Genomic DNA, 27,444 nt, shown 5'->3' on the forward strand with positions numbered 1-27,444 from the left:
AGCTCAGTTGTCAATAGAATTTCTTAGATGGTTCTAATAATTTATCCTTAACTTTTGCAGGAATTGAAAGTGAGTAGTTATGTCCATTATTTGGTCAGAGTGGTATGAGGCCTTCAGGATAAGCATGGGGTCAGAGTTTGCAGTTCTAAACTCTTGGCAGTAGAAGCAGAATTAAGAGCTTTCTAAACAACGATGTCTTGGCTTATAAAACAAATATTCCTTGCAAATAAGACAAAGAATTACTTTGTGTGGTAACTTGAATATTGACTTAATTTGCAGAAATTTCAATTATCTGAGTTTCCCAAGTATGTAAGTTTTTCTTTAATGCACTCAAGCGACTCACGTGCCAATTTCTAGAACTCAGTATGAAGCCCAGGATGACCTTGAAATCTTCATCCTCCTGCCTCGACATCCCACCAGGTGCTGATTATCAGCCTTTGTCACCATGCCCAGCTTTTTGTTTGTTTGTTTGTTTTTTAAACTCTTGCCTGGAAAATGTGGTAGATGCTTCTAGCTAACCTGAAGTTACTAGGGTTCCGGTTGGGAGCTCGGGGAGGGGTCGCTGCAGCCTCTGTGGGAGCATTTAGGGCCGGCCCCGCCCTCATACTCCGCCCCACCTCGCAAGGTGGAGGCTGAGGGCGGTTGTCAGGTGGCTCCTGCGCTCTGCTCCCATTGGCTCTGGGCACACGCGCCGCACACGCTGGTTGGCCGCCCGGCCGTTGCCCTAGCGACGCGTGCTGCTGTGGTTCCGCGTCTCTCTAGGAGTTTGTAGTCCGTCTGGGAGCCAGCCCTCCCGGTACGAACTTCAGCTACAGGGGTTGTAAACCCTAGATCCGGAGAGCCCGGAGCCTCGCGGTGATCTCGAAGCCTGCCAAACTCTGCGGCCCGTGATGACCTATAGGACACTTAGTGCACTCCTGCTGTCTACCTGGCGTGCACGTGCCCTTGCTGTTTACCCCGCTTAACGTGCCGGGCGCTGTCTACCCCTCGGGTGTACCTACTGAATGCTCCTGGGCTGAATACTGTGTCTCATGTGCCCCTGCTGGGTGTCCAGCGTGGACGCAGCGCTGCGGTGTGCTCGCTGTGGATGTGCCAGCTCTTGGGCGTGAGGCGTCTGCAGGTGTGTCAGCTGGAGGCGGGCGGAACCTCGAGCGCGCTGACTTTGCCCCTGTAGCCTCTGCTCCCAGCGGGCGGGTCGGCAGCGCCCAGATACCCGGAGAACCCGGGCTCAGCAGCTCCTTTCTCTCCTCGACGAGTGCCGAGCTAGTAGCGCCAGGCCATGAGGAACACCAGCAAGGAGGTACAGGGTGCCTCTCACCGCTACGCTCCCTGCGGTGAGTGAGGAGGGGTGAGAGGGATGGGGAGATAAAAGTTGGAAGGGTAGGTGCCTCTACTTTTGCTGTTTCAGTGTGCACGGGCTGAAGCCAGGACCCTGGCATGCTAGGCAACAGAGCTACCTCCCTTTTCAGTGCCGAGGGCAGGCGCTCATTCAAATTCATTTTGTAACAAGTTAACCCCGGCCCCCAACCCCGTAACTCTCACATCTTGGCTCGGGCTGTTGACTGAGAAAGTCTCATTTTTGACAGCATCCACCAGGTATATCACTGACTCGCTTGCTAGCTTTTGCTCCTAATTTAGGCCCCAACCAAGCCTAATGACTCCCGCTTTCAGCAGCTGGATCCGGGAGAGACGAATTCATTGACGTTTCATGGGTTGTGCACACCAGCCCAACAGGGAAGGAAGACATTTCCTGACGCTGTCATCGTTTTTCACTTGTTTTCCCTGGGTCTGGAGAAGGGTTGGGAACGGAAAGGAGAAAAAGAGGTCCTGGTGTTCAACTGGGAGAAAACAGGTGGAGCCATCTCACCTGCAGAGAGGGGAAGAGTGGGACCTTTCCACATACTCTATGCATGCTAGCCTATGTCATTGTTGGGGACAGGCAACTGAAAACTGGGTTGGGCTGCATACAGTTCAGGAGGCCTGGCCAGTTCTTATCCCATGCCAGGCTCTGTCACCTTCCTGTGACTTCTTCGTGTCCTAGGACAGTAGTCTCATCCCTGTGAACCATGCTGATAGACACTCAGTATTAGGGGTATTCAGCAAAGCCTGTGTATACTAACACATTTTACTTAATAGCACCCCCCACACACCAGAAATCATCGCCCCATTTTAGAGATGAAGAAAATTGAGGCATGCAGAGTTTGAAGTGAGTTGCCCTTGGAATACTTAACACCTGCCGAGCGGCTTTTTCTCTGAGCCTGTACAGCCTTAAAAAAAAAGCAGCCTGTGCCTCCATGTGTGGATATGTAACGTTACCTGTAGTTTAGAAGCCAGAAACTGGGGCAATCTATAGTTTGGTTCACTGTCTCTGATGGCCTCTGTTTCCTTTTTTTTGGGGGGGGGGGAGGGCACATCTTCAAATGGGAACGCTGTACAGAGAAAAGCAGCCAGCCAGTGGTTGATCCAGTGTCACACAGGTACAAGAAATCTGCAGAGATAAGTGCTAAAAGGATACCCCTGTGTCCCATTTACCTTCTACATGCGTGTGCTGGGTGGCAGTGGTTTGTCCTGACTGATGGGGCCCAAGATCTCTGAGCTGCCCCTGTGTGCACGTTTACAGAGGCCTTGGTGTGCTCAGTGCCTATTCAAAGCCTGCAGTAATGAGATGTCAGAAGATACACTGTTCTCTGTGGATTAATTAGTAATCAACACACAGAGAGAAAATAAAGCAAGAACCAAACAGCTTTCCTCTAAGAGAGGAAACAAGGAGCCAAGCCTGGTCAGTAAAAGGCTACAGAATTCTGATTCTGAATTCTCTGGGACCGTTTGTGCAAATCTTCAAAACTGGATCATGTTGATTCAGCTAATGAGTATTCTTTAGACATTTAAAGTTCCCAGGTGAAATATCCTTCACTTTTAGGCAGCAAGCCCAGCTTTAGTTCTAAGAAAAAACTGGCAGTGTGAGCATTTAGCTTCAGAGAATAGCGACTTCTTGGATCTATGTTTATGCTAGCTTGTTCCTTGCTGTTCCCCTGTGCCCTGACTCTGTGAGCAGCGTGGCTAATCAGCTACCCACCTACCTGTAGGAGAGAGATCTCTTGCACGCATTGGCTCGCCTGATTGTGGGGCCCATTGAGTACAGAATCTGCAGGGCAGGTTGGACAGCAGGGGAAGAGCTGAGGTTGCAGACCAAGTTCAACAAAGTCCATCTGGAAGCAGAATTCCCTCTTCCTTAATTTTTCTTGAGATGCAGCTGAGTAAAGGAAACTCACTCTGTTGTAGAGAACCAGCTGCTTTACTAAGTCCTCTGATGGAAGTGATAATTCTCATTTTAAAAACACCTTCACAAAAGCAGCAGGAATGATACCTGTACAAAGTCTGGACACTGTGGCTGAGTCAGATAGACACTAAAGTTCGCCATCACACTGCCACAAAGGACCAGGCTCTGTGTTTGACTCTGAACATCACAAGTCTGTGCCGTGAAACACAGCCAGCATCCATATCCATGCCACAGAAATTGCATGGTTTTTTTTCCTAAGTCTTTGTTTCCCAACTTTTCCATTGATGTGATGATTTATTTTTATTTCTTTATATTTTGGCATTTGGTTGATTTCTGATGCAGACTTACCTAATGTGCCTACAGTTTGCATGCCTTGGTTCTCCCACGTGTGTGTGTGTGTGTGTGTGTGTGTGTGTGTGTGTGTGTGTGTGTGTGTGTGAGATTATACATCAGCACTAGTAACTCCAGGACTTTGAGTTTCTGCTAAGCCATCTGTCCCTTGACAGAAGTTCATACTCTGGGACTGAATGTCCCTGGGGGAATCTTATGGGTGGTTCCATGTCAGCTGGCTGGGTCTCCCCTGGATGCCATCAGCTCAAAGTCTAGGGAGCTTATTCATTTCACCAGGCCACGTTCAACTCCTCTCCCTTTGTGCAGGGGGCTGATGTCACCCTGGGGAGGAAGGAGGTGCAAGCTGCCCACACTCCTGTCCTGCTCCCTGTGAGCTGTTCCATAGTTTCCTCTTCAGGATAGAAGCCACACAACCTACGCTCACCATTTCCCCTCTGTCTTCCCCAGGAAGACCTTTGAAGTCTTGGGCTTGAGAAGGTTTTGCATAAAGGTGGTTGCTCCAACCTGGTGAATCCCCCGTTCAGGACACTGTTTCTAGGCCTCTCTTGCTTGCCACTGCCCACTGTAGCCTCCAGCACAGTGCTTGTGTGTAGCTGGGCTGCCACTGGGACACAGGGCTGTCCAGCTGCTGGAGGGTGTGAGAGGCAGGTGTTGGCTTCCCACACAGCTGTTAAGCAAGTGAGGCTTCGTGGACCACACCCTGGCCTACTCCCTTCTGCTCTTGGAAAAGTGACAAACGGGTTTGATCAGAGTGTGTGTGTCTGTGACAGAATGAAAACATTAGTATTTTAATATGTGAAGCTTATCAAATCCTGACCAGTACCTGGTTTATCCACAATGGCTTAAATGATTCGGTATTTGTTCAAGTCTGCATGTCTCCAAACATTACCAGAAATACAGCTAAGCATTCTTCTGGGGTATGGATGGCAGGAAGGAGGGAGGGAGGAAGGGAAGGAGGGAGGGCAAGAAGGGAGGGCAAGAAGGGCAGGGGCAGGGAAGAAGAGAGATGCAGGGCTTTGGAAGGTTCTTAGAGTTACAGCAACAATGGAAGAGGCTTTGGGAGGAGGCCTGGGCCAGGGCGGCGGTGGGAAGGAGGTGATGTTCCTTCTGTTTGCCTCACTGACTGATGTAGTTGGGGGCTCTGGAAAATTAACTGTGTTCTAGGTCTCCCTGTCGATGCCCTGATTAGTCACACATGTTCAAGAGCAGGTGATTATTTTCTCGTGTGTGTGCTCTGTGGTAGGAGCTGCCTGACATATATGTTATGTGCGCCCAGGAAAGCTGTCGGGCAGCAGAGGGCCTCCTGGTCAGGTGTCCCCGTGACCCCATCTAACTGTGTGCTGGCCTCCCTCCTGTCTAGACTGGTATTACCACCTACCTGTGAAGCGCTCTGAGAAGGCCGTGGGTGCCCCACCCGCATCCCAGATCCCAGGGCTCAGTGATTTGGGAGACTCCCCAAATGGAAACCTGCCCCGTGCTCGGAGATACTGGATAAAAGAAACAGACTCCGAGTATGTGAAATTGGCGAAGCAAGGCGGCCGACCTGGTAAGCCCCGTGAACCGAGTAGCTTTGTGAACAGAAAGGGGGTCATTGTTTCCAATCTAGTCTTTCGAAACTCAGGCTCATTGTGGACATTGGGAATGTCTACTCTTTGATGAAAATCTACTTTTGTACAAGCATCCAAGGAAGACATATTGAGTTTAATAGAAATCACTGGTCAGAAGGTTAAGGGACCACATCCCACATGTCTCAGTTAGGCTTTGGAGCATCCAGTCCTGAGAGAAACTCAAGTTTTCCTTTCTTCCCTCTGGTTGTCACTGTCCCTCCACTGAATATCATAGGTGAAATAGTGGCCAAGTCTATGCTTAGGCATATCAAACCTAGACCATACTACTTGATCGACTCAGCCAGGAGCCAATGGGGTACAGGATCAAGGCAGCCTTTTTCTAGGTCCACCTTCTTGCTCTTGGTTCAAAGAGACTAGTCATATCTGATGGAGGTCATCGGTGACCATGACTGTGTCTTCGCCGTGCTGTGATTATGTGAAGACTAGCTTTTGTGATCAGTGGCTAAGGTACAGAGGATGAAGGGACAAGCCTGCCTGCAACATGCCACTCAACAGTGCTGAGACCTCTAATGATTCTGGTAACAGTGGGAGATGTGTGGGGACAAGAAAGAAGTGACCGAGCAGGCAGGATATGCATGGGGAGTCTGGGTTAGGCGTGTAGAGGAATTCACACACTTCTTTCCATTTGTCTGTAAGTCTGAAAATCTTAACAACAAAAAGACTTTGAAGTTCAAAATGGAAAGTTAAAGATTTCTCACCGAGAGGAGTAAATCAGTACACTTTCTGCTGCCACCATGGCTATGGGTGTTGTGAATTATTTTGCTGTTGGAATTACCTAGCAAAACCTGTCCTTACTGCTCACTGCCCTTGGACACCAGCGGACAGGAGGGAGAGGAGGGGTGAGAAGATGAACGTCACTGGAGAATGAGGAGCCAGTTGAGAAGGAGCCTGTGCTACGTACTTCCCTGAATAGCCACAAAGTCGCTGCGATACATCCACCTGGGACTTCCCATCCGGGAACCTGGAGGGAGCAGCTTCTCTAGGAAACATCAGTGGTGGACCAAGATGATCAGACTGCTGTTAGGATGGAGAGGAGCATGGAGGTAGCTGAAGGCTGAGGAGATCTCGGGAGTGGATAGATGAACCTCTGAGCGAGTGCAAATAGTGACTGGCACAGAGGCCAGCTCAGGACAGAGAGCTTTGTGCACACTCAAGAGAAGAGGGCATGGGGGGGGGAGTGTTGCGTGAGGGATGTCTCTGCCTGAGTGCCAAGCAGGACACTCAGCTCTCAACCTGTGTAGAGGCCACCCTAGGGAAGATGGCGCAGTTCCCAGTGTGGAGTGTTGGTAATGCCACATGCCCCATGGGCAGCAGGACCACATATAATGGTGTCCCTTTCTCCTTGAGATTTGCTGAAGCACTTTGTCCCTGGGACCAGGAAGGGCTCCCCAGTAGCCTACTCCCTGCCAGACTGGTATATCCACCACAGCAAGCCTCCGACAAGCCACCAGCGAGAGTGAGTATCTCCAAGTCCCCCACATTTTTGTCTCTCTCTAGTATAAAATATTGGTGCCATCAAAATAGTTCAGCAGCTTGCCAAGCCTGGCGAGTTTGGTTCCCCAGGACCCACACTGCAGAAGTTGAGAGCCGACACCTGCATTTTATCCCCTGATCTCCACGTGCTCACTGTGGAATGTGTGTGGCTAAGCACAGATAAAGAAAACTGTAATAAAAATAATTTTGAAACATCTCAATTTGAATTGGAAAATTATAAATATCTGTTATTGCCAGAATGTATGTGCTCTTACAGCCCTGAATACTACTGTATGTAAAAGCTAATGCTTTGAGATGTAGCATAAGCTGATTGGAAACTTGAGTCAAGGAGACAGAGCACGCACCCTCAGCATGTGGTTCTTTTGTCCACTTATTAGCTACTGGCTTTAGGTTTTAATTCTTTGTCTTCTGGGCCCTGACCATGTCTGCCTATCACAGAGCTGCCCGTCCCAACCTTTCTTCTCACTGTGGATGAAAGGTACTACATCCAACTAGAAACGTACACAGCTCTCAGTCTCTAAGACACCGTGGTAGAGCAGAGCCATGGCCCCCAACCCTGTTACAATGCCTAACAACAGTTACTTGTGGCCATGCAGACTGGACCCTTCCGACACCTCTTTTGGTCTGAGAGAAAGCATAGGAAATCATTTTAGGTCTTATTTTTCTGCTTTTTAAAGACCTGCCTTTTGTTTTATGTTTTTGCTTGAAAGACTGAACCAACACAGACATCTTTCCATGCTGCCATGCAGTACGCAGTGTCTTGACTGTCCCCAGGCACCCTGTGAGGCTCTTCTGTTTTGCTTTGTTGTCTTTGGGATTCTGGTTCTTCCTGTTTTGTATTTTTATTTTAAGGTGTATTATTTTATATTTTATATTTTTGGTTGTGAGCCTAGCCTTTAACGGCTGAGCCATCTCTCCAGCCCTATTTTATATTTTAAACAGATCCCAGGTTGTTTGGGGGCCTCAGAATTTGAGGCCCAAGCTGACCTCAAACTCATGATCTATCTGCCTCTATCTCCCAAGTGCTGAACTAACAGGCAGCCACCACTATCTTGGCTTTTTTTTGTTTTAAATACATAAAAATAAAAAGAACACATAATGCTTTTACATGTCTGTGGCAAGTGAACATTAAATTCCTACCATTTTTTTAGAATAGTTTGTAGGCCAGACTTGTGATACACAAGGGGTTTTTTTTTTGTTGTTGTTGTTGTTGTTTTGGGTTTTGTTTTTTGTTTTTTGTTGTTGCTGTTGTTGTTTGCCTTGGCTATCCTGGAACTCATTCTGTAGACCAGGCTAGCCTTGAACTTGGAGATCTGCTTGCCTTTGCATCCTCAGTGCTGGCATTAAAGGAGTGTGCCACCACCACAGTTTTAATTCCAACACTAGGAAGGCAGAGGCAGGAGAATCTCTGTGAGGTTAAGGCTAAGATCAAGGCTAGCCTGGTTTACATATTGAGTTCTAGGCCAGCCAGCCAGGGCTGCATGGTGAGACCCTGTTTTGTTTTTGGTTTTGTTTTTTAAGAGTTTGTGCTGAGTTCAGAAAAAGAAAGGGAATCAGGTAGAAAGAGCAGGAACAGCCAAGAAAGGGAAGGTGACCCTGGAGCTGACATTTTCCCATGTAGTGTGTGGGAAGACCAGTTGTATGCTTACATACCCACATTAGAAGTGGCCATCTGAGAGAGCAGCAGGTTGTTATTAGCTTAGATAATATTAAATGGTAAATGTTTTGTGGGCACTTATCTCTTTGAAGGGAACAAAATAGTAAATGCTAGTCTACAAGAAATAATTATAATTTATCTGTTTTATAAGCTCATACTTTAGAACGCCACCCTGTGATTTCCTTTGTTGTTCTGGGGACCCTGGGGGCTGGCTTGGAGCGGGACCGGGACCAATGTGTTTACTCAGTAGGAGAAGGAACGGGCCAGGCCTTCCTATGTTTTCAAGGAAGATGGGGCGAGTGGAGGGGCGATGGATGACACAGAGGGCTGAGAAAGGGGGGCGGGGTAGGGAGGAAGTGAAAAAGAGAGAGATGCTAGAGGGAAGGAGGAGGGAAGAGTACAGAGGAAGGGGGAGAGAAAGCATGAAATGGTGCCAGGTGCCAGGCTGTAGCTTGTCCTGTCTGTCCTTGCAGAGTCCCCGTGGTCTCCATGCCAGATTACATGGTGTATGAAGAATTCAACCCTGATCAGGCCAACGGGAGCTATGAGTCCAGACGAGGCCCTTTTGACTTCGACATGAAAACAGTTTGGCAAAGAGAGGCTGAGGAACTTGAAAATACGAAGAGAAAGGTAACCATGCCGACAAGTGGGCGACCCCTCCATCTGCTTTGCTTCTGTAACTCCAGGAATAATTAAGGGGGTTCCCCTTAGCTGCTGCTGCTGCCGCCGCCGCTGCCGCCTGCTCAGGCTGCCTGCCGTCTTGGCCGAGTCCTCTGTGCTGTCTTAAGTTTAGAACTACTAAGGGGAAAGCAGCCACATTTTCTTTCATTTCCTTCCTGTGTATGTTGGCTTTATACATAAGATTGCTTTTTACCATCTGGCGTCTAACCAGTTAATGGTTATCTTGGGGGAAACCGGCTTATCACTTCTATCTGGCATGTAGAACAAGGATGTGTTTATATGTATGTATTCAATATCATGCTTCTGGATGTTTTCATCTTAATTTAAGTCCAAATCATCCACAGTGCTCCTCACTGATAAAGGAAGGGAAGAGGAAGTACTTTCTTCTGCAGAGATGCCCAGGGGTATTTTAGCTATGAGGTTGTAACTGGCCTGCAAGGTGAAGCCTTTTCAGAGGGCTTGACCTGTCAGAGCAACTGGAAATCCCAGAAACAAGCAAAGATTGGCAGATGGGTTGGGATCTCTACACCCGTACTCTTCCCAGAGCTCAGGAGAGCAGAGCCAGGCCCATGCCAAGTGCTCTACATCACCGCTAGCACCCAGGTCTAAAATGAATTTTAGCCCTCGAGACATCAAAATTTGTGAGCAAAGTGGTGACATTTATATTTAAAATAGCAGCGGTGTTTTGAGACTGAGAACGAGAGTGGACACCATGGTCCTTTGGACAGCAAGGAGACCGGTGTGTCTTGGACACATTAGGTCTACCTTCTCAGTGTCTATCGGTGAGGGGAGGGGGACCAAGATAGCACCAGCTGGCTGCAGTGTTTGCTCTTCAAGCTGCCCCCGTGTCCAGCTGTGATTCAGGCTTTGGGTCACTGGTATGAGTCCTTCTAAAGGACTCTGCTAAGGACCAGGCCCGTTTCCTGATGACATGTAAGTGGCTGATTGTGTAGAGCTGATGCTTGAGCAATGAATGGAAGGCTTGGCTGTTAACCAGGGTTGCAGCACATAGCTTTGAGAAAATTTACAAAGCAAAGACGCTGCACCACTGGAAAATCTGCGACTTCATGTGGCAATCACTCACGCAGGGTTCTGCTGACTGCAGAAATACCTGAAGCCAGACTGTCCTCCACCTTCTCCGTGCTAAGGAAGGAGGAGGCAGAATTGCAGACACCAACACTGACCATGCAATAGCTGATGGGACAGTGTTATATAACTCAGGAAGAGTCATATTAGGGATGGCCCTGATGGCCCTGGGGAAATAGTGCCCCTCATTACCACTGGGCACAAAGCTCCCCTAAGTGTCTATTCTGCAGAACTGGGGGTGTTTTCTTCTTCTTAAATCTTGCAAAACCTCTGGGCACAGACAGAGTAAGGGCTTTGATGTGAGCATCATTTCAACACTTGGCTATTGTCCTAGACTTTGGCATGCCACCTTGCCCAGTCTGCCCCACTGCCACAGGTTCCCCTGCCTCTCAGAGACCTGTCTTCTCCACCCTAGGAAAGGATGGATAGCCATTGGATCCTCTGCTCTTGCCCTGGCCTTTGTCACTCAGCCTGATGTCGACTGTGGCCTGTGCTTAGGACAGATGTATTGACACTCTAGAGGGCAACTGGGATGTTCTTTTCATCTTTCATCTGAGGCTGTTTACATGGAGTACAGTTCACCTGTTGCACAGTACTGATCCATATCTTTTAATACATGCATTCCTCGTGGAAACACCATGGATACTGAGCTCCAGAGCAGTTCTGGGACCTCTCAGATTTCTCAGCCCCTTTGTCACCAATCAATCCCTCCTAATTCCTATCTCTAGCAGTCACTGGTCTCTTTTAAGTCTTGTGATTGTGAAGTTTTTGTCAGCTCCACACATGGTCAAGTTATCAGAAATAAACTTCAAGTAAAAAAATGCCTCCATCAGTTTGGCCTGTAGGCAAGTTTGGGGGACATTTTCTTGATTAATGACTGATGTGGAAGGTCCCAGACTATGGTGGGTGGTGCCATGCCTGGGAGGGTGGTCCTGCCTGAGTTGTATGAGGATGCAGGCTGAACAAGCCATCCAGAGCAGCAGAAGGCAATCTTCCTCCATGGCCTCTGCTTTAGTTCCTGCCTTGAGTTCCTGCTCTGATGTCCCTCCAAGATGGAGTGTGACCAGAAAATCATAAAATGAATTTGCTTTTGGTCATGGTGTTTGTCACAGAGACAAACCCTACTTAGGATAAGTCTTTGGAGCATTTTTTCCCCCTAGGATCTCAAATCAGGGGCATCAAGCTAGTGATTACAGTCCCATGAGCCTGTCTCTGTCATGTGGTACCATGTGTCAAGAACCCTGGCCCTTGTTCTTGTTGAGTAATGTTCTTTTGTGCACCAGGGACCGTTCGTTTTCTCATTCCTTTGCTGGTGGGTATTTGTTTTGTTCCCAGTTCTTGGTGACTATTACAAAGCTCCTATGAACCTCCCCATCTATGCATTTCCATTTAATGTGGGCTGGTGGACCCCTCCCTCCAACAAGAACCCTCAGAATGTGTAGTGTCCCCGATGCTCATTGATTGTCCTCCTGAGCAGGGAACCTCATTACTTAAACACAGCAACTGCGTCTGAAACACATTTTGCCCCTCTTTCAAGTCATCCTGTTGACTTAGTGATTATCTAATTTCATTTTATTGTAACAGCCTGCGACCACACTGAAAGTCCAGTACGGGTGTCTCTGCCGCTCTGGGCGTCCTTCCTTCTACCCTAACTCATAGATTGGCACTTCTTCATGCAGGTGAAACTGCCAGCCATCAACTCCAAGAATCCCAGCAAAGTGGGGACCCCGGTGGGCCACAAAGACCCAGAAGGGAGCAGACTGTCATTGCCTCCTATGTAAGTGCCTAACTTAGGAGAGTGAGTGCTGTCCGTATGAGGTTTGGGTTGTTTCCCTGTCCTTCACCCAGGTGATAGCTGAGCTGCCCCGGCCCTAGCCAGAGACAGGTTTGCAATGGCCACACCTGCCTGCCTTGCCCACAGAGCCGTGCCCAGGCCGGCCTGGGGACCTACCTGTACTTTTTCTCCTTCCTCAACACCAGTTTTACCTCTTTGATCATATGCCTCGGCTCCTGCATCCTGTTTGTGGCGTAGGTTTGTGGTTTGTGGCAGCTTGTCCCTCCCTGCTCATGCACTCGGTACTGAACCTTGCTGTCATCAAAGCCTGAGGACAGGGGTCTCCATCTCGAGTGCAAACGCTCTGGCTGTGCATTCAGCTGGGGATTCCCTAGGTATGCTGACACCTGTTGGTCCTCCAGCCGAAAAGAGAAATCCTGGAGGCCTTTGTGTCACCTTATTTGCCAGAAGTCTAGTTTAGGAGAAAACAAATGTCACAAGATTATCACCGAGTCTTTAAACAGTTTCTCATCGGTGGGGAAAACAATCACATTAGTGACATTGTGACAGATGGGGAGGGACTCACCGGGAAAATTCTTATGAAGGTGATTCATAAGTCCGAAACTTGTTGCTTGGGAGGGGACAAGAGTGTGCTTGTCACCTGCCTGACTGGAAGACTCACACTACTGCCCTACCACTCTTCAGGGTCAATTATGATAGGATCTGTGAGCTGAAGCAGGTGACAGATGACAGGAGACAGAGTTGTTCAGTGAGGGAACAACAAGGAAGAGATATTAAGACAGGAACAGCTATCCTAAGTAATCTTTTGTTAGTGGGGGGGGGGCAGGGTATTTTCTAGGACCTCCTTGTATAATACCAGTGTTCTTACTAGATTTTAATTAATTAGGTAGTAAGAGAAAAAGGGTTGGGAAATTCGGCTAAGCACATATCACTCGTTATAGGGATGGAATGAGACTATTTTTATGTTTGAAATGGGGAAAGAGACTGACAGATGAGAGACACAGAGAGTGTGTGTGTGAGAGAGACGGGGAAGGGAAAGGGAGAGGGAGGGGGCAGAGCTCAGTACCAATGTTTCCTCACAGGTTCAGCTCCCTGAACACGGCTTCTGTTTTTCCTTTTTAAATTAATCTTTGCACTCAAGTTTAACATTTACATGTCTCTCTTTAAGGCCTGGTCAAAAAAACAGTTCACCCACAAACTTTTCCAAACTTATCAGCAATGGCTACAAGGATGAGTGGCTGCAGCAGCAGAGGGCTGATTCTGACGAGAAGACTCCAAAGACATCCAGGGCATCCATGTCCACTCAGTCCACAAAGGACTCTGAAGGTACCCCGGACACAGAGACACCCCAAGATCCAGAGGCCCCTCAAGACTCTGAGGAAGCTCCAGGTGAGGGGCACCATTACATGCACATGTTTGGTGGTGAGGGCGGTAGGTGGTTTTCTTATCTCCTGGTATATCTCCAAATGAGATATGCAGATAAACATTAGGCTAAAACTCTACAGAAGTCTTAGGGTGTGGGGTAAGCATTCAGATAAGTGTGTACTTGGGCTTTTTTCTTTTCATTCAGACGAAAGAGCAAAAAACTATGACTCATGGGGCTTCATGTTTTCAGTATATTTATCAAAAATCTTGATACTCCATTTGGTACAATGGAGTGTTAGAATACTATATTGTTTTTGGTCTTCTGAATGTGAAGACTCCTCACAGGACACTGCCATTCTCCCACATGAGCTTGCCCTTTGACACCCCTTCACAGGATGCCTTCTGTCCTTTGAAAGGAAGCCCAAGTCTAAGCATCCCATTTCTCCGTTATCAGAATTTCTTAAACTGAATAATTTAGGATGCCCAAAATAAACACTGTTTTTTTTTTCTTCTTTAGCATTTACAGAACTAGTTCAATTTGCTTGTTTGCACATCTGGAAACTTACTGAGGATTGTGTTCAATTTCTGTCACTGGTGCTTATTGAGAACTTGAAAAAAATTCATTCTTCTTTCAGGGCTTCACTGTAATGGGAGAGAAGGCAGGAGCAGGGAGGGGGGTGTGCTCATGCATTTGAAATACTGTGGTGTTGGTTTGTGAGCAGAGCTCTGTACGGCTTTCCATGTCTGACTCTTCTCTGTGTCGGTTGAGTATGACCTGCCAATCAGTCTCCATCCTTCTAGAGATGATCAGCTGACTGGTGAAAAGGGGCCCTCTTGAACTTTACAGAGCCAACAGGGTTTTATGACTAATTGCTATTTGAAGTAGAATAGACCTTTTACTCTTCTTTGAATATGGATTATCTTTTTTAATTTATTTTTATTACTCTTAATTATGTGTGTGTGTGAGAGAGAGAGACAGAGACAGAGACAGAGAGAGACACACAGAGAGAGACAGAGACAGACAGTCAGACTTATTTCTGTCATGGGTCTTTGGGCTGATATTGTCTCTTGGCTACTGTGCACTGTGCTTTAGTGAACACGGGACTATGGATTGTCCCCAACCTTCTGATTCCAGGTCTGGGCTATATACCCAAGCGTGAGAGGTGCTTCATGCTGATTTCTTGTGCTGTGCTGGTGTACATTCTTGCTAACAATGTATTGTGCTTCTGTTTCCTCATATCCTTCCCAGCAGCATTTGGAATATTTAGATTTATGTATTGTATGTATATGAGTGTTTATCTGCATGTATGTTTGTATGTATGTGTGCCAGCCCATGGACCTCTGGGAACTGGAGTGATAGGTGGTTATGAGCCACCGTGTGGGTGCTGGGAATCAAAAATGGGTCCTCTGGAAGAACAGTTAGTGGCCTTAACCACTGAGAAGTCTCTCCAGCTCCATTTTTTTATCTTTTAAAAAATAACTGGGCAGTGGCGGCACATGCCTTTAATCCCAGCATTCAAAAGGCAGAAGCAGGCGGATCTTTGAGTTTGAGGCCAGCCTGGTCTACAGAGTGAATTCCAGGGGCATCCAGTGCTACAGAAAGAAACCCTGTCTCAAAAAACCAAACCAACAAACCATTATGGCATGTATAAGGTGTCATTTAATTGTGGTTTTAATTTGTGTTTTCCTGGTGATTATCAGTGTTAAACAATTTTTCATATATACACTGGCTACTGTATACATTCTTTTGGAAAGTACCTATTCAAGTCTACCACCTAGCTCTCATTGTTGGTTTTTATATTATTTTGAGACAGGAGCTCACTATGCAACTCAAAGTTGCCTAGATCTCCCTACATTTCCAAAGCTGACCTCAAACTTGTGGAAATCCTCCTGCTTCAGGCTTTAAGGTCTAGGATTATAGGCATGAGCTACCAGGCCCAGCTGCTTCAGGCTTTAAGGTCTAGGATTATAAGCATGAGCTACCAGGCCCAGCTTCTTTGCCCATTTTTAAAACCAACAGTTTCCTTTCTTGCTAAGTTACTTGAGCTTCTTATATATTTTGGATACTAATCCCTGACCAGAAAAGCTGTTTCCAAGTGTTTCCTCCTATTCTGTGGGTTGTACTTTCATTTTGTTGATTTCTTCTTTTGCTGTACATAAGCTTATTAGTTTGATACAATCTCATTTGCCTATTTTGCTTGTGTTGTTTGTGTTTTAGCAATATAAACATCTACAAACTATATGTAAACATAACATTTATATATAACGTTATGTATAACATAATATTTACAAATAGAACATATGTTTGTGTATTTATATATAACATATAATATTTATATATAACATATATATATAAACATCTCTGGGGCTGGAAAGATAACCTAGAGCAGTGGTTCTCAACCTTCCTAATGCTGCAACCCTTCAATACATGCTATGGTGACCCCAACCATAAGATTATTTTCACTGCTACTTCATAACTGTAATTTCGCTACTGTTATGAACGTAATGTAAATATCGCTATCCACAGGTTAAAAACCACTGACTTTGAGGTTAAGCACTTACTGCTATGGTTAAGGAGCCAAGTTCTGCCCCAGCACCCATATCAGGCCTCTAAGAGGTGGCTACCTATGACTCCAGCTCTAAGGGATCCATCTGGCTTCCCCAGGCACCTGTGCTCATGCAGTGCACAGAAGCTCATGTAGCCACACACAGAGATACACACAAATAAAAGAAATAATAATAACTAAGACATGTATTTTGAAAAGGAAAGAATGGGCGGTGGTGGCGCACACCTTTAATCCCAGCACTCGGGAAAGAGAGCCAGGTGGATCTCTATGAGTTGGAGGCCAGCCTGGTCTACAGAGTGAGTTCCAGGACAGGCACCAACTACACAGAGAAACCCTGTCGCAAAAAAACCAACCCCCCCCCCCCGAAAAAAAAAACCCAAAGGAAAGAAAGAAAAGGAAAGGAATCCATACCATCACCAATACTGGAAGATTTACCCTCTAGTTTTTCCAGTAGCTTTGTAGTGACAGGTCTACTGTTTAAACCTTTAATCCGTACTTGGGTATGCTGTGTGATCTGAGAGTGGTCTTTCATATTTTGCTTATGGGTATTCATTTTTCAGTAACATTTAGTGAAGAATCTGTCCGTTCCTACTATATATTCTTTATACCTTTGTTGAAAAGCAAGTTTAAGTCTATAAATTTATTTAGGGGCTCTAGCCTATCCCATTGTTCTGTGAGTCTGACTTTATGTCCTGTTATAATGAGATTATGTCTTAAACATAAATGAATCTGTCTGTCTCTACCATGTCAAAATTAATCGAATAGAAACACATTCACGATTAACAATCACATGCACAAGTAACAATGGGTTTGTTGGCAGCAATCTGCCAAATAGTCCTGCTTCCCTTGGTAGCTACCTAGGGCAAACACAAGTTCTTTCATTCCAGGCTTAACTCTCCAATCAGACCTTTCACATCACACAATAATTGAATTTCCGTGTATGCATATATGCAAGCCATGGAGCAGCTATAGAGGGTATAACAGGCCACAGCAGAATTCAAGGAGCTCCTAAGAGGCACCTGGAGACAAGCCAAGAGCTGACAGGGTTGCAAAGGGACCGGGGAGTGAACCATGCTGCAGGTCTGCTGGAAACCATGCTGCAGAGTCAAGACTTACTGTAAGAGTTGAGTCCAGCCTCAAGGGCTAGTCAAGCTTCAGAAGTGAGATGTGGGACTGTGGAGGCTACTGACCTAAAGGTCAGGACTGGTCCAGACGGACGAGTAGTAGATGAATGGACAGCAGGTCTGGATGAGAGAATGGTGCATGAGTGGTGATTCAGATAGGCCACATCAGCAGTGGGGAAGAAATGGCTGGAGCCCTGGAGACAGTCGGGAGTTCTTCACTTGTTTGTCTTTTAATAGTATACATTGAGTGGTCAGATGACGAGTTGGAGATAGCAGTAGCCATTGTGGTGTTTTATGTCCCTTATTCTGGAAGTTTAAGTGAAAATGTTTTGTGTACCTTTTCCTCAGTCCCTGGTGTATCCAGTAAATTCTTGGGCCTCGTTTTCTTGATAGGATCTTAATATGCCCCCGTGTTTATAGGGTCACAATTTACATTGATAAATTTATAGGGTAACCCCCTTTTTACTGCTAGCAATAAGTTATTTATCATTCTGTGCCTCTGTGGCTGGTGCCAGACAGATGCTGCTGTTTATATGTGGGACGGGATGCAGAGTCATCCTGCCTCTGTGTAATCCCTCAAAATACAGTCAGCTGCTACTTTTCAAATCGAGTGCTTCAGGACAAGGCACATCCTGAGAAACCAGTTTTCTACAGTGTGGAGTAACTCAGAGCAGGCCCAGCTTGACTGTAGCATCCCAGTTCTGGGTTGCTTTGATCTCCCTGACTGTGCACAGTGCTCTGGAGTAAGGTCATGTGACGCCTCCAGTTTTATTCTGTGTGTCAGGACTGCTTTGCTGATTTAGTATTTCATAGTTCTATATCAATTTTAGAATTTTCTCTATTTCCATGAAAAATATTATTGAAATTTTGGTAGGGATAGCATGGAGTCTGTGGATTATCTTTTGAAAACATGAACATTACAACAATATCAATTCTCCCATGAACGTGCAGTATTTCCCCATCTGTCTATGTCCTCTTGGATCTCTTCCATCATTCAAAGTGTTTAGTGTACATATCATTTACCTCTTTGGTTCAGTTTACTCTCAGTTGTTTTTATGCTGTGTATATGTATGCCCATGCATGTGTGTGTGTGTGTGTGTGTGTGTGTGTGTGTGTGTGTGTGTGTGTCTGAGTGAGTGTTCTATACTCTTTATTCTAATAGTTTGTGGTGTGTGTGTGTGTGTGTTCTGTACTCTTTATTCTAATAGCTTGTGGTGTGTTAAGGTTTTCTGCAAATAAGACTGTCAGCAGGAACAATTTATTTCCTTCCAAATATAGGTGATTTTATTTTCTGTGCCTAATCCTCTGGTTATGATATCCATTGTTGGACTGAATAGAAGCAGTTTTAGTGGCTCCCTCTTCTCCTTCCTGATCTTATAAGAAAAACTTAAACTTTCCACCATTGAGTATGATATTGACTGTGAACTTGTCACATACAGCATGCATTGGGTTGAGGCAGATTCCTATAGTACCTAGTGTATTTAAAGTTGGTTTCTTTTTCGAAACCATGAAGATGTGGTGTTGGATTTTTAAGGTGTTTTGGTTGTATCTATTGAGATGATCATTTAATTTCTGTCCTTTGTTCAGTTAAAGTAGTGGAGTGTGTGTGTGTGTGTGTGTGTGTGTGTGTGTGTGTGTGTGTGTGTGTGTGTGTGTATTAAATTGCCCCTGCATACCAGAAATAAACCTCATTTAATAATGATACATGATCTCTTTAATTTGTAGTTAATTTTGGTTTGCTAGCATTTTGGTAAAGATTTCTACATCTGTGTTTACCAAGGATATTAGCCTGTAATTTTCTTTCTTTAGTGTCCTTGTCTGGATGGACATGAAAGTAGTGTTGGCTTCATAAAATGAAAATAGAAGTGTCTCTACCTTTTACTTTTTTGAGAAGTTTGAAAATGATTGATAATATTTATTCTTTGAACATTTGATAGACTCCAGCAGGGAATCCCGTCAGATTCCAGACCTTTCTATCATGGAGTCTTTTTAATCACAGATAAATGGATTTAGCCTCCTTACTTGCTTTAGATCTGTGTACACTTTGTATTCATGATTCAGTCTCAGCAGGAGCTATGTTTATAGGAACGTGTACTTTTGTCTAGGTTACCTACTTTGTCACTGTGGTTCTCACATACTACCCTTTATATTCGAGGGTACCACTGTACTGTGTCTTTGCTTTCTGATTTGCATTTTCTACTTTAGTTCCAGATTTTTCATCCCTTTCCCTAAAAAAAGAAAAAAAAATCAAAAACCAAATCTTCATTTTGTTAGTGTTTTTCCTTGTATCATTAGTCTTTATTTATTTTGTCTGTTATTATTTCTTTTTTCTACTTTTGGTTTTAGATCATTCTTTTTTTTAGGACCTCAGCTTAAATATGTGCATGTGGTATGCACACAGGCTCACCCACATAAGCTGTGTTTTAGTATTCTGCATTTTATCCTCAAGTAAATAAAAAGATGTAACCAAGGGACAGCACTTGGCCCTGCTGCAAACTTACTTTTTGGAAATAAGTCATTGCAGATGTTTTCTAATCCAGGTGTTATAATGGAATCTACATTGCCACAGGCAGTGGGTCCTACTTGATTACAGAAAAGATTTCACCATCAAAATCAATGAAACCCCCCATCAACAGAAAAGCACACTGTCCTTGGGGGGATGGTGGGTAGAAGGGACTCGGGACCTGCTGCATGGGAAGCAGGCATCCCCACAGAAATCCCAGCTCCCGCCCTTCCCAGGGCTGGTACTGCTAATGCCACATCTCTTTCCACCACTGATCACGGTTGCTCCTCTGTCCATCACGGTTTGCATTTCATAAACAACGACAATGAAGGCAGATGGAGCCTCCTTCCTCCCGACCTGAAAACTCTCCCCTCGGAGTTGTTGTAGATTTCTGGAAATGAATTTACTCGAAGCTTCTGAATATCAATATTTCTTCCCTTCCGCCAGACGCAAGGTTGTTGCTATTTTAACATGATCCTTTGCAGACACTATCGGGGTGTTGACATAAAAGAAAGCTGGCTGGTAGGTCACAGGTCCAGTTACAGACTTTGGCAAGGGTCCCCAGTTGGTGAGGGGGTGTGAGACTCGGGAGCAGAGAGACAGATGCCACACAGAGACCTCTCTGTAGCCACACTGCTTTGCTCTGTCCTGGGCATTGGCAGCAGAAGCTCTGTATCTTGGGCAGGCAGGACTCGGGGACACAAAAGTGTGGTACTTGTTTTAGTGCCAAAGCTGGAGTCTTATGTTTACCAACCATGCTTTGTGCTGCAAGGTAGGATTGCATGCTCCGTTTTTATAGACTTTTGGGATACTCTTTGGAATAGGAGCAGAAATGTGTGTGTTGTATACTTTTCAATTAATAAATCTAATTAAATTAATTCTAATCAAAATCTAAATTTATTAAAAATGCAGCTTTATCTTCTTTGCATTGCAGCTGCAGAAGGAGCCCCGTCAGAATCAACGCCAGCAGAGCTCAAATAATCCTGGATATGCTATCTAGGGCAGCCTTCTTAGTTGCTGTTTGTAGATTGACAATGGACAGCTATATTTATAGGCTCCTGTTCTATTTTATTAACGTAGAGTCTTGTGGAACAACTTGCCTTGAGTATGGTTGAGATCACCGTAGCAAACATGGGGTAAGTGTGGGCTTTTGTTTCTTACATTTCTCTGGGGTGGCCTTGCTGGCCTGGTGACTGCTGGGACCAGAGTCTTCCTGAAGCTGACCTCTAACATCCCCTCTGCACCACAGTGTGGAGAGTTGCTCTAAGGCTCTGAAAGGGAGGAAACTCACAAGCTGCAGCTTTTTCCCGAATTTGATCCCATGGTCTTTATAGAAACAACTTCCAGTTACTCAGAAATGACGAATTCCAGAGCCGGGGGACGTGATTTGCTGTAACAATATTTTATTATGCCTTGAAGTTTTAAGCATGCCATATAAAACATTGTAACATTAGTTTATATTTTTTTTTGCTAATAGTTTCAGTGCAAATTGATGCCCAGAAATACTGAACATTTATTATTTTATATCCTTTAGGTTAAAAAAAAATATTTAATCTCAGTTAGGCTATTTTATTAGGCTTCACAAAAAACATTCTAGTAGTCGGGCTGAATGCTCTTGTTTTATAAATTTTATTGTTTATGTGTTAGTAATTAACATTAAAATATATTTTATATTTTATTCATTAATAACACAATAATCTTATCAGGAAAAGTTTCTAGGAAGCCAAATAGGGTCAGCACTTCTGTGTCATTCCTGGAATTAACTTATCATGCATTTGCTTGGTTAAAGTTTAAATTTCAAATTGGTTCTTTAACTGAAATACTTAATTGAGCACTTACATCTATCTCTATTGCTTTATCAGAAGGATACTACTATGGGAAAATATATCTAATATGTAAAAATATGGATGACTATATGTATTCAATAAACATAATATACCACTATTATGCAGTTCCTTTTTTTCCCCTTCCCTCCTCCTCTTTCCTTCACTTATTTCGCTACCTCATTCCCACTTACCTGGAAGATCATTAGGAGCAGATATCAATAATGAGAAGTCTTCAATTTTTTCAAAGGTTATTGAAGTAACAGACAACCATGGCTTGTGCAAAGAGAAGACACAATTTGGGCTGAAAACTGATGAACATACTTTTAGCCTCAACCACTTAAGAGTAGCCAGGGTCAGTCCCATAGTTACCTCTCAGGTTGGTAAAATGGATCTTTTGTGGTTTGAGTGTGAAATGCTCCCCCACACCAGGACCATGCCTTTGGATACTCGGTCCCCAGCCGAAGGTGTTGCTATTAGGAGATTGTGGGACCTTCAGAGAGTAGGCAGAGCTGGAGGAGGTGGGTTCTGTTTCCTGTTCTTTCTACTTCCTGTTCTGCTGAGATGTAAGTGGATGCCACATGCTTTGGCCACTGGAGCGGCTTCCATGCCTTTCCTGTTGTGATGGGTGGATACCCCTTACACTGTAAATCAAAAACAAAGATCACAAGTCCCTCTCCAAGCTGAGGTGGTAGCTCAGTTGGCAAAGTGTTTGCCACACAAGCATAGGAACCTGAATTCAACCCCTAGGGTATACGTAAAAATACACGTAAAATGTTGGATATGATACCAGGTAGTCAGCATCTTTAATCCCAGCACTTGGGAGGCAGAGGCAGGAAGATCTCTGTGAGTTTGAGGCCAGCCTGGTCTACACGGTGAATCCTAGGCCAGCTAGGAATACATACTGAGACCCTGTCTCAGTAAATCAGAACAAAAACACTGGGTGTCGTGGTGTTTGTTTGTAATTCTAGTTCTCAGGAGGCAGAGACAGGTAGATCCCTGGTGCTTGTGAGGCAGCCAGCGTAGATTACTCAGGAGAGCCCTAATCCCAGTGAGAGACCCTTGGAAGACAAGGTTTGGGTTGGGTGGAACTGAAGAGATGGCTCAGTGGTTAAGAGCACTTGATCTTACAGAGGATTGGAGTTCAGATGCAAAAGCCATGTCTGGTGTTTGTCACAATAACCTGTAGCTCTAGTGCTAGAAGATCCAACACCCTTGTTTGGCATCTATGAGTACACACTTACACAAACACAATTTTAAAAAGTAAATTTGAAAAATAAAACAATAGCCAGGTACCAGTGGTGCACGCCTTTAATCCCAGCACTCAGGAGGCAGAGCCAGGTGGATCTTTGTGAGTTTGAGGCCAGCCTGGTCTACAGAGCGAGATCCAGGACAGGTACCAAAACTACATGGAGAAACCCGGTCTTGAAAAACCAAAAATTAATTAATTAATTAATTAATTAAACAAAAACAAAACAAGGTGGAGGAATCCTGATGAGCAACTCTCAAGGCTGACCTTTGGTCTCTACATGATTGCACACAAATATACCTACACACACAAATGTATGCACATATATGCAAACCTTTACTTTCTTTAAGTGGCTTCTGGCCAGGTATTCATTTGTTCACAGCAATAAGAAAAGTAATAAAAGAGCTCACAGATTATGAAAATTGAAAACTCACAATTCCATCTACTTGTTCTGAAGTAAATGACTTTCTTCTAAAACCTAAAACTATTACAAGACAATACTAAATATGCTGTCATTTAAAACCAGCAAACATTTTGCTGGGTGGTGGAAGCGCATGCCTTTAATCCCAGCACTCGGGATGCAGAGCCAGGTGAATCTCTATGAGTTCGAGGCCAGCCTGGGCTACAGAGTGAGATCCAGGACAGGTTCCAAAACTACACAGAGGAACCCTGTCTTGAAACAAAACAAAACAAGCAAACATTTAAAATAAACTCTAATGTTTATGCTTAATACCCTCTCACATTAGTTACTTTCCTGTTCCATTGCTGTGAGAAAATACCTTGAGCAAAAGCAGTTAATGGAAGGAAGAGTTTATTTTGAGTTGTCCTACCAGAAGATAAGAGTCCATCATGGCAGGGAAACATAGAAGCAAGGGTCAGCATGGCAGCAGGAGCAGGAAGCTAAGAGCTCACATCTCAACAGGAAGCTAAGTGAACTGCAAATGGGGTGAAATTATGAAAATGTAAAGCCTTCTGCCAGTAATATACTTCCTCTAGCAAGGCTGCTCTTTCCCATTACCTCTCCAAACAGTGCCATCAACTGGTGGCCAAGTGTTTAAATACCTGAGCCTATGAGACATATTTCTCCTTAAACCATACCACGCATGATGTACACACAGATGCTCACATATGCTTCAAGTTCTGGCACTTCTGTGAACTGCAGCTAGCCATCATAGCTCATCACGGCCTTAGATCAGCTTCATTCAAAGAGTTGGGGCGTGTCTTGACTTTTATGAGCCTCCTGTCTCTCATATACCAATATGGATCAAAAGGGCATTATTATTGTTGGTAAACTGAGAACCACCCACATTCCACTACCAGGTGCTTCCCCAGCCTGCCTTTTGGGACTCAGCATCAGCATCCACATCATCACCAGCCACCAAATTCAGTACATTTCCACCGTCACCATGAGTTTGAGAGAGATCTGTTGCATGGCGTGATCTTTGCAGCATTCCTTGGACCTCTGATCACTGCAAAACCCTAAAAATTATGGTTGGTTTGAATGTCAACTTGCTACAAGTTAGAATCACCTGAGTAGGGAGCCTCCCCTAAAGAGGGAGCCTCCCCTCAAGAACTGTCCTGATTCATCAGTCGGCAAGGCCTGCCCTGACTGTGGGTGGCACCTTCTGGTAGGGGCCCAGATAAGAAAGGATATTTCAGATGGAAGTTTGTTCTTGTATTTTTCTGGCTTGGCCTTCCCTCTTACCACTGAGTTGCTCTGCTCCATTCCTGCTGACTCCTTCACTGACAGTAGAACCAGTGTTCCCAGGCTGTCACCCTGGGATAGGGACAAGCAGCTCTCCAGGAGCTTCTTGTACTTTGGGAACTAGACTGGGGAACTGAAGCACTCACTACACCTTGTGGACTGAGTGACAACTGGTTGTGGCCCCCCAATGAAAGATAGTTATTCTGGGACTATTCCAAGTACTAATGCACTCAGCCTCAAGGACCAAAAAGCTAAAGGGTTCTCCATATCTCAGGTGTGATTTGGCCTTCATTACTGTTACTGTTTTAAAGCTCATGTAATACATTCTGATATACATACATATATACATACATACATACATATATCCCTTCCATCCATCCTGTTCCTCTAGAGAACCCTGACTAAATCAGACATGAAAGTCAACCTTAGGAAAGCAGAGCAGAAGAATCAGAGGAGAGGAAAAAAAGAGAACAGCTTTCTAGAGGAGAATGCAGAGCAGCGTCAACAACATTCTCCAATGTAACAAAGAGAAGGAATGAAATTCAAGGTCAAGAAGGAAAGCAGCAGCGCCTGACATGTTCATTACAGTGTAGGAGATGAGTCAGTGGTTAAGAGTTCCTATTGCTCTTGCAAAGGATTCAGTATCCAGTGGCTCACAGCTACCTTCAGCTCCAGCTCTGGGGTATCTGGTGCCCTCTTCTGGCCTCTGTAGGTACTGCACACTTATATGCAAAAACCTACACACACACATGCATGCACACACAAAAATGAATATGTATTTTAAGACTATATATATATTATTACTATTATTATTTTTAAGTACACACAGAGAGAGAGAGAAAGAGAGAGAGAGAGAGAGAGAGAGAGAGAGAGAGAGAGAGAGAGAGAGAAAGAGAGAGTCTTAAAAGAGCAGGAGTAAGCCCTGGTAGGATCAACAGTAGATGTTATCAAACAATTAAGGCTTGCTTAAGAATTGCTTCCAGAAGACAGAATGAGAGGAATTAATTCCCAACTTACTGGTGCTGTAACTAGAAAAAGACAAGTAAGAAAACTATGGGAAAATGTCTTTTTAATAAGAGCCTCAAGATAAAACCTAAACTAAGCATCCCTAATAGTGAGAAAGTACATGCTCCCATGTAAGCTTGGCAATACAAGATGGCCTCTTCACCAGGTGACTTGGTCAGTTGTTGTCAGTGAGATTGCTGCTTCCACAAAAGACCACAGAGAGACACCATGTCTTTGCCAGACGAGGACACAGAGAACAGTTTTCCATTTGTGAGCCAGACATCAAACATAACTGTACCTTCATCTTAGATTTTTCCCCCATACTCTAGAAATTTGAGAAGTAAGTACTTTTGTGTATAAGCCCCCTAGTTTATAGTGTTTGTAAAAAGCAGCCTGGATGTGTTTTAACACATGAAGAAATAAACTTGTCTATGATCATAGATGATGTAATCAGTATAGAAAATCTAAAATAAGTTACAATGGAAGCAAAGTAACAAACTCTCCACACTGGTAGCCAAATTTACCAAGGCTACAAGCCAATAACTTACCCAAATAGCACAAATGAACAAGTAGAATTTAAAATGTAACCACCAAGGGTACCCTCAAAATGAAATGCTTATGTGTAAGTCTAACCAAATACAAACAAGACTATATGAGAAAATTACACAACTCCAGTGAAAGAAATTGAGAAGAGAAATTGAGAATTAAATAAATGCAGGGGGTTGCTATATCCACAGAGAGGAAGACTAAATAGTATCATGATGTTTGTTGGTGCCATTAAGACCTATATATTGAATACAATCACAACTGAACCCTGAGCATGCTGTTTTACGGATGCTGACAGATGATTCAAGAGTCACAAAAGACCCTGAAAAGGCAGAACAGCATCAAAGGAGACCGATTTCAGAGGAAGAGCACTGCACAACCGTGAGACTTGGAGTAACACTAGGGTGTTCATGACTCTGTGTTACCAGGGAAAGAATAAACAATGAAGCACATTGGAGAGCCCAGAACAGACCCACAGACTACAATCCACTTGTAGAACAGGTGCTCAGTGGAGAAAGGGCAGTTTAAACAAATGATGCTGGAATTATCGACAGCCAAATGAAGAAAACTAGACACAAGCCACATTCTGCTCACAAAAACTTACTCAAATGATCACAGATTTAGATGTAAAATGTGAATCTATAAAACTCCTAGGAAATGACATGGAAGGAAACATAGATGGCCTTGTATTTGATGATATTTAAATATAACACCAAAGGTATGATTTATGAAATAGAGAGTAGAGAAGGTGGACTTCATTAAACATTTTTAGAATCTGTTCCACTGAAGAGAATAATACCACAGAGAAAGCCAAAAATCAAGTTACAAACTGGGGGGGGGGGGATGTCTGGTGAAGGACTGTTGCCAAATAGTAAATGCAAAGAACTTTAAAATTCAATGGGAGACAACAGGCAACATAAAAGAGTCAAAGATGTTTACAAACACTTCACCAAGGAAGGTAGATAGAGAGGAGATAAGGATATGATAAGGTCCTCGGTGTGGTATTTCATCAGGGAAATTCAAATTAAAAGAGCAGTCAGATACAAATCTAGTACAGGCCACTGTAGAACACACATCAGGGGTTCCATATCACATTGAACGTATTCTTCATTTGGTCTAGGTATCCAATCTTTTGGTGCTTACCCACAGGACTGAAAAATCTATCTCCACATGAAAACCTGCATACAGATAGTCACAAGGGCCATATTCACAATTACTGAAGTCTGGAACCAACTGAAATGTTTATTACAGGTGAGTGAGTAAAGAAACTGTGATGTATTCAAACCAACGGGTGTTAGAAATGTCTAGGAGGAAAGGAACTATTTGGTCATCAAAAGACAAGCCGGAACCAATCATACTCCTAACAGAAAGAAGCCAACCTAAGAAATCCATATTGTGGGACTCCAACCACATGATAGACTGGAAAAGCAAAAGGTGGCTACAGTATAAAGATCATAAGGCCAGAGGAGAAGAATGACTGGCCAAGTGGGATATGGAGGATTTTAGAGCTAGAAACTTACTATGTACTATATGACGACAATGGATCATATGTATGCCCTGAATAAACTCTTGTGCTGTGGAATAA

General features: G+C 44.4%; 2 protein-coding genes across 10 annotated transcripts in view; one reads left to right on the forward strand and one right to left on the reverse strand.

The window, feature by feature from the left end:
• The window catches only part of Sun3 (Sad1 and UNC84 domain containing 3), a 34,472-nt gene extending 33,132 nt beyond the window's left edge, over positions 1 to 1,340 (reverse strand). For 2 of the 7 annotated variants that reach the window (XM_076545954.1, XM_015991848.3), the window contains exon 1: positions 520 to 675. In XM_076545954.1, coding sequence (XP_076402069.1) covers positions 520 to 605 — 86 coding nt within the window. In that variant the 5' untranslated portion in view covers positions 606 to 675. The other 5 variants (XM_076545956.1, XM_042285625.2, XM_076545959.1 and 2 more) reach the window with 5 other exon arrangements.
• C10H7orf57 (chromosome 10 C7orf57 homolog) lies at positions 1,194 to 27,444 on the forward strand. Of its 3 annotated transcripts, XR_006076376.2 has the most exons (8): positions 1,194 to 1,334; positions 4,992 to 5,177; positions 6,607 to 6,715; positions 8,884 to 9,040; positions 11,857 to 11,954; positions 13,141 to 13,361; positions 20,466 to 20,667; positions 26,980 to 27,444. XR_006076376.2 is itself a non-coding variant. In XM_006973022.4 (7 exons), exons 1-7 carry the CDS (start codon positions 1,280 to 1,282, stop codon positions 20,510 to 20,512), a joined length of 873 nt encoding a protein of 290 aa, XP_006973084.1. In that variant the 5' UTR covers positions 1,194 to 1,279; the 3' UTR covers positions 20,513 to 21,475. The 3 variants fall into 3 exon arrangements, 2 of the variants coding, with proteins under 2 accessions (XP_006973084.1, XP_015847335.1); XM_006973022.4 differs by lacking the exon at positions 26,980 to 27,444 and having other exon boundaries at positions 20,466 to 21,475; XM_015991849.3 differs by lacking the exon at positions 26,980 to 27,444 and having other exon boundaries at positions 13,189 to 13,361; positions 20,466 to 21,475.

The sequence above is a fragment of the Peromyscus maniculatus genome, chromosome 10 (assembly GCF_049852395.1).
Source record: "Peromyscus maniculatus bairdii isolate BWxNUB_F1_BW_parent chromosome 10, HU_Pman_BW_mat_3.1, whole genome shotgun sequence".
Classification (NCBI taxonomy): Eukaryota; Metazoa; Chordata; class Mammalia; order Rodentia; family Cricetidae; genus Peromyscus; species Peromyscus maniculatus.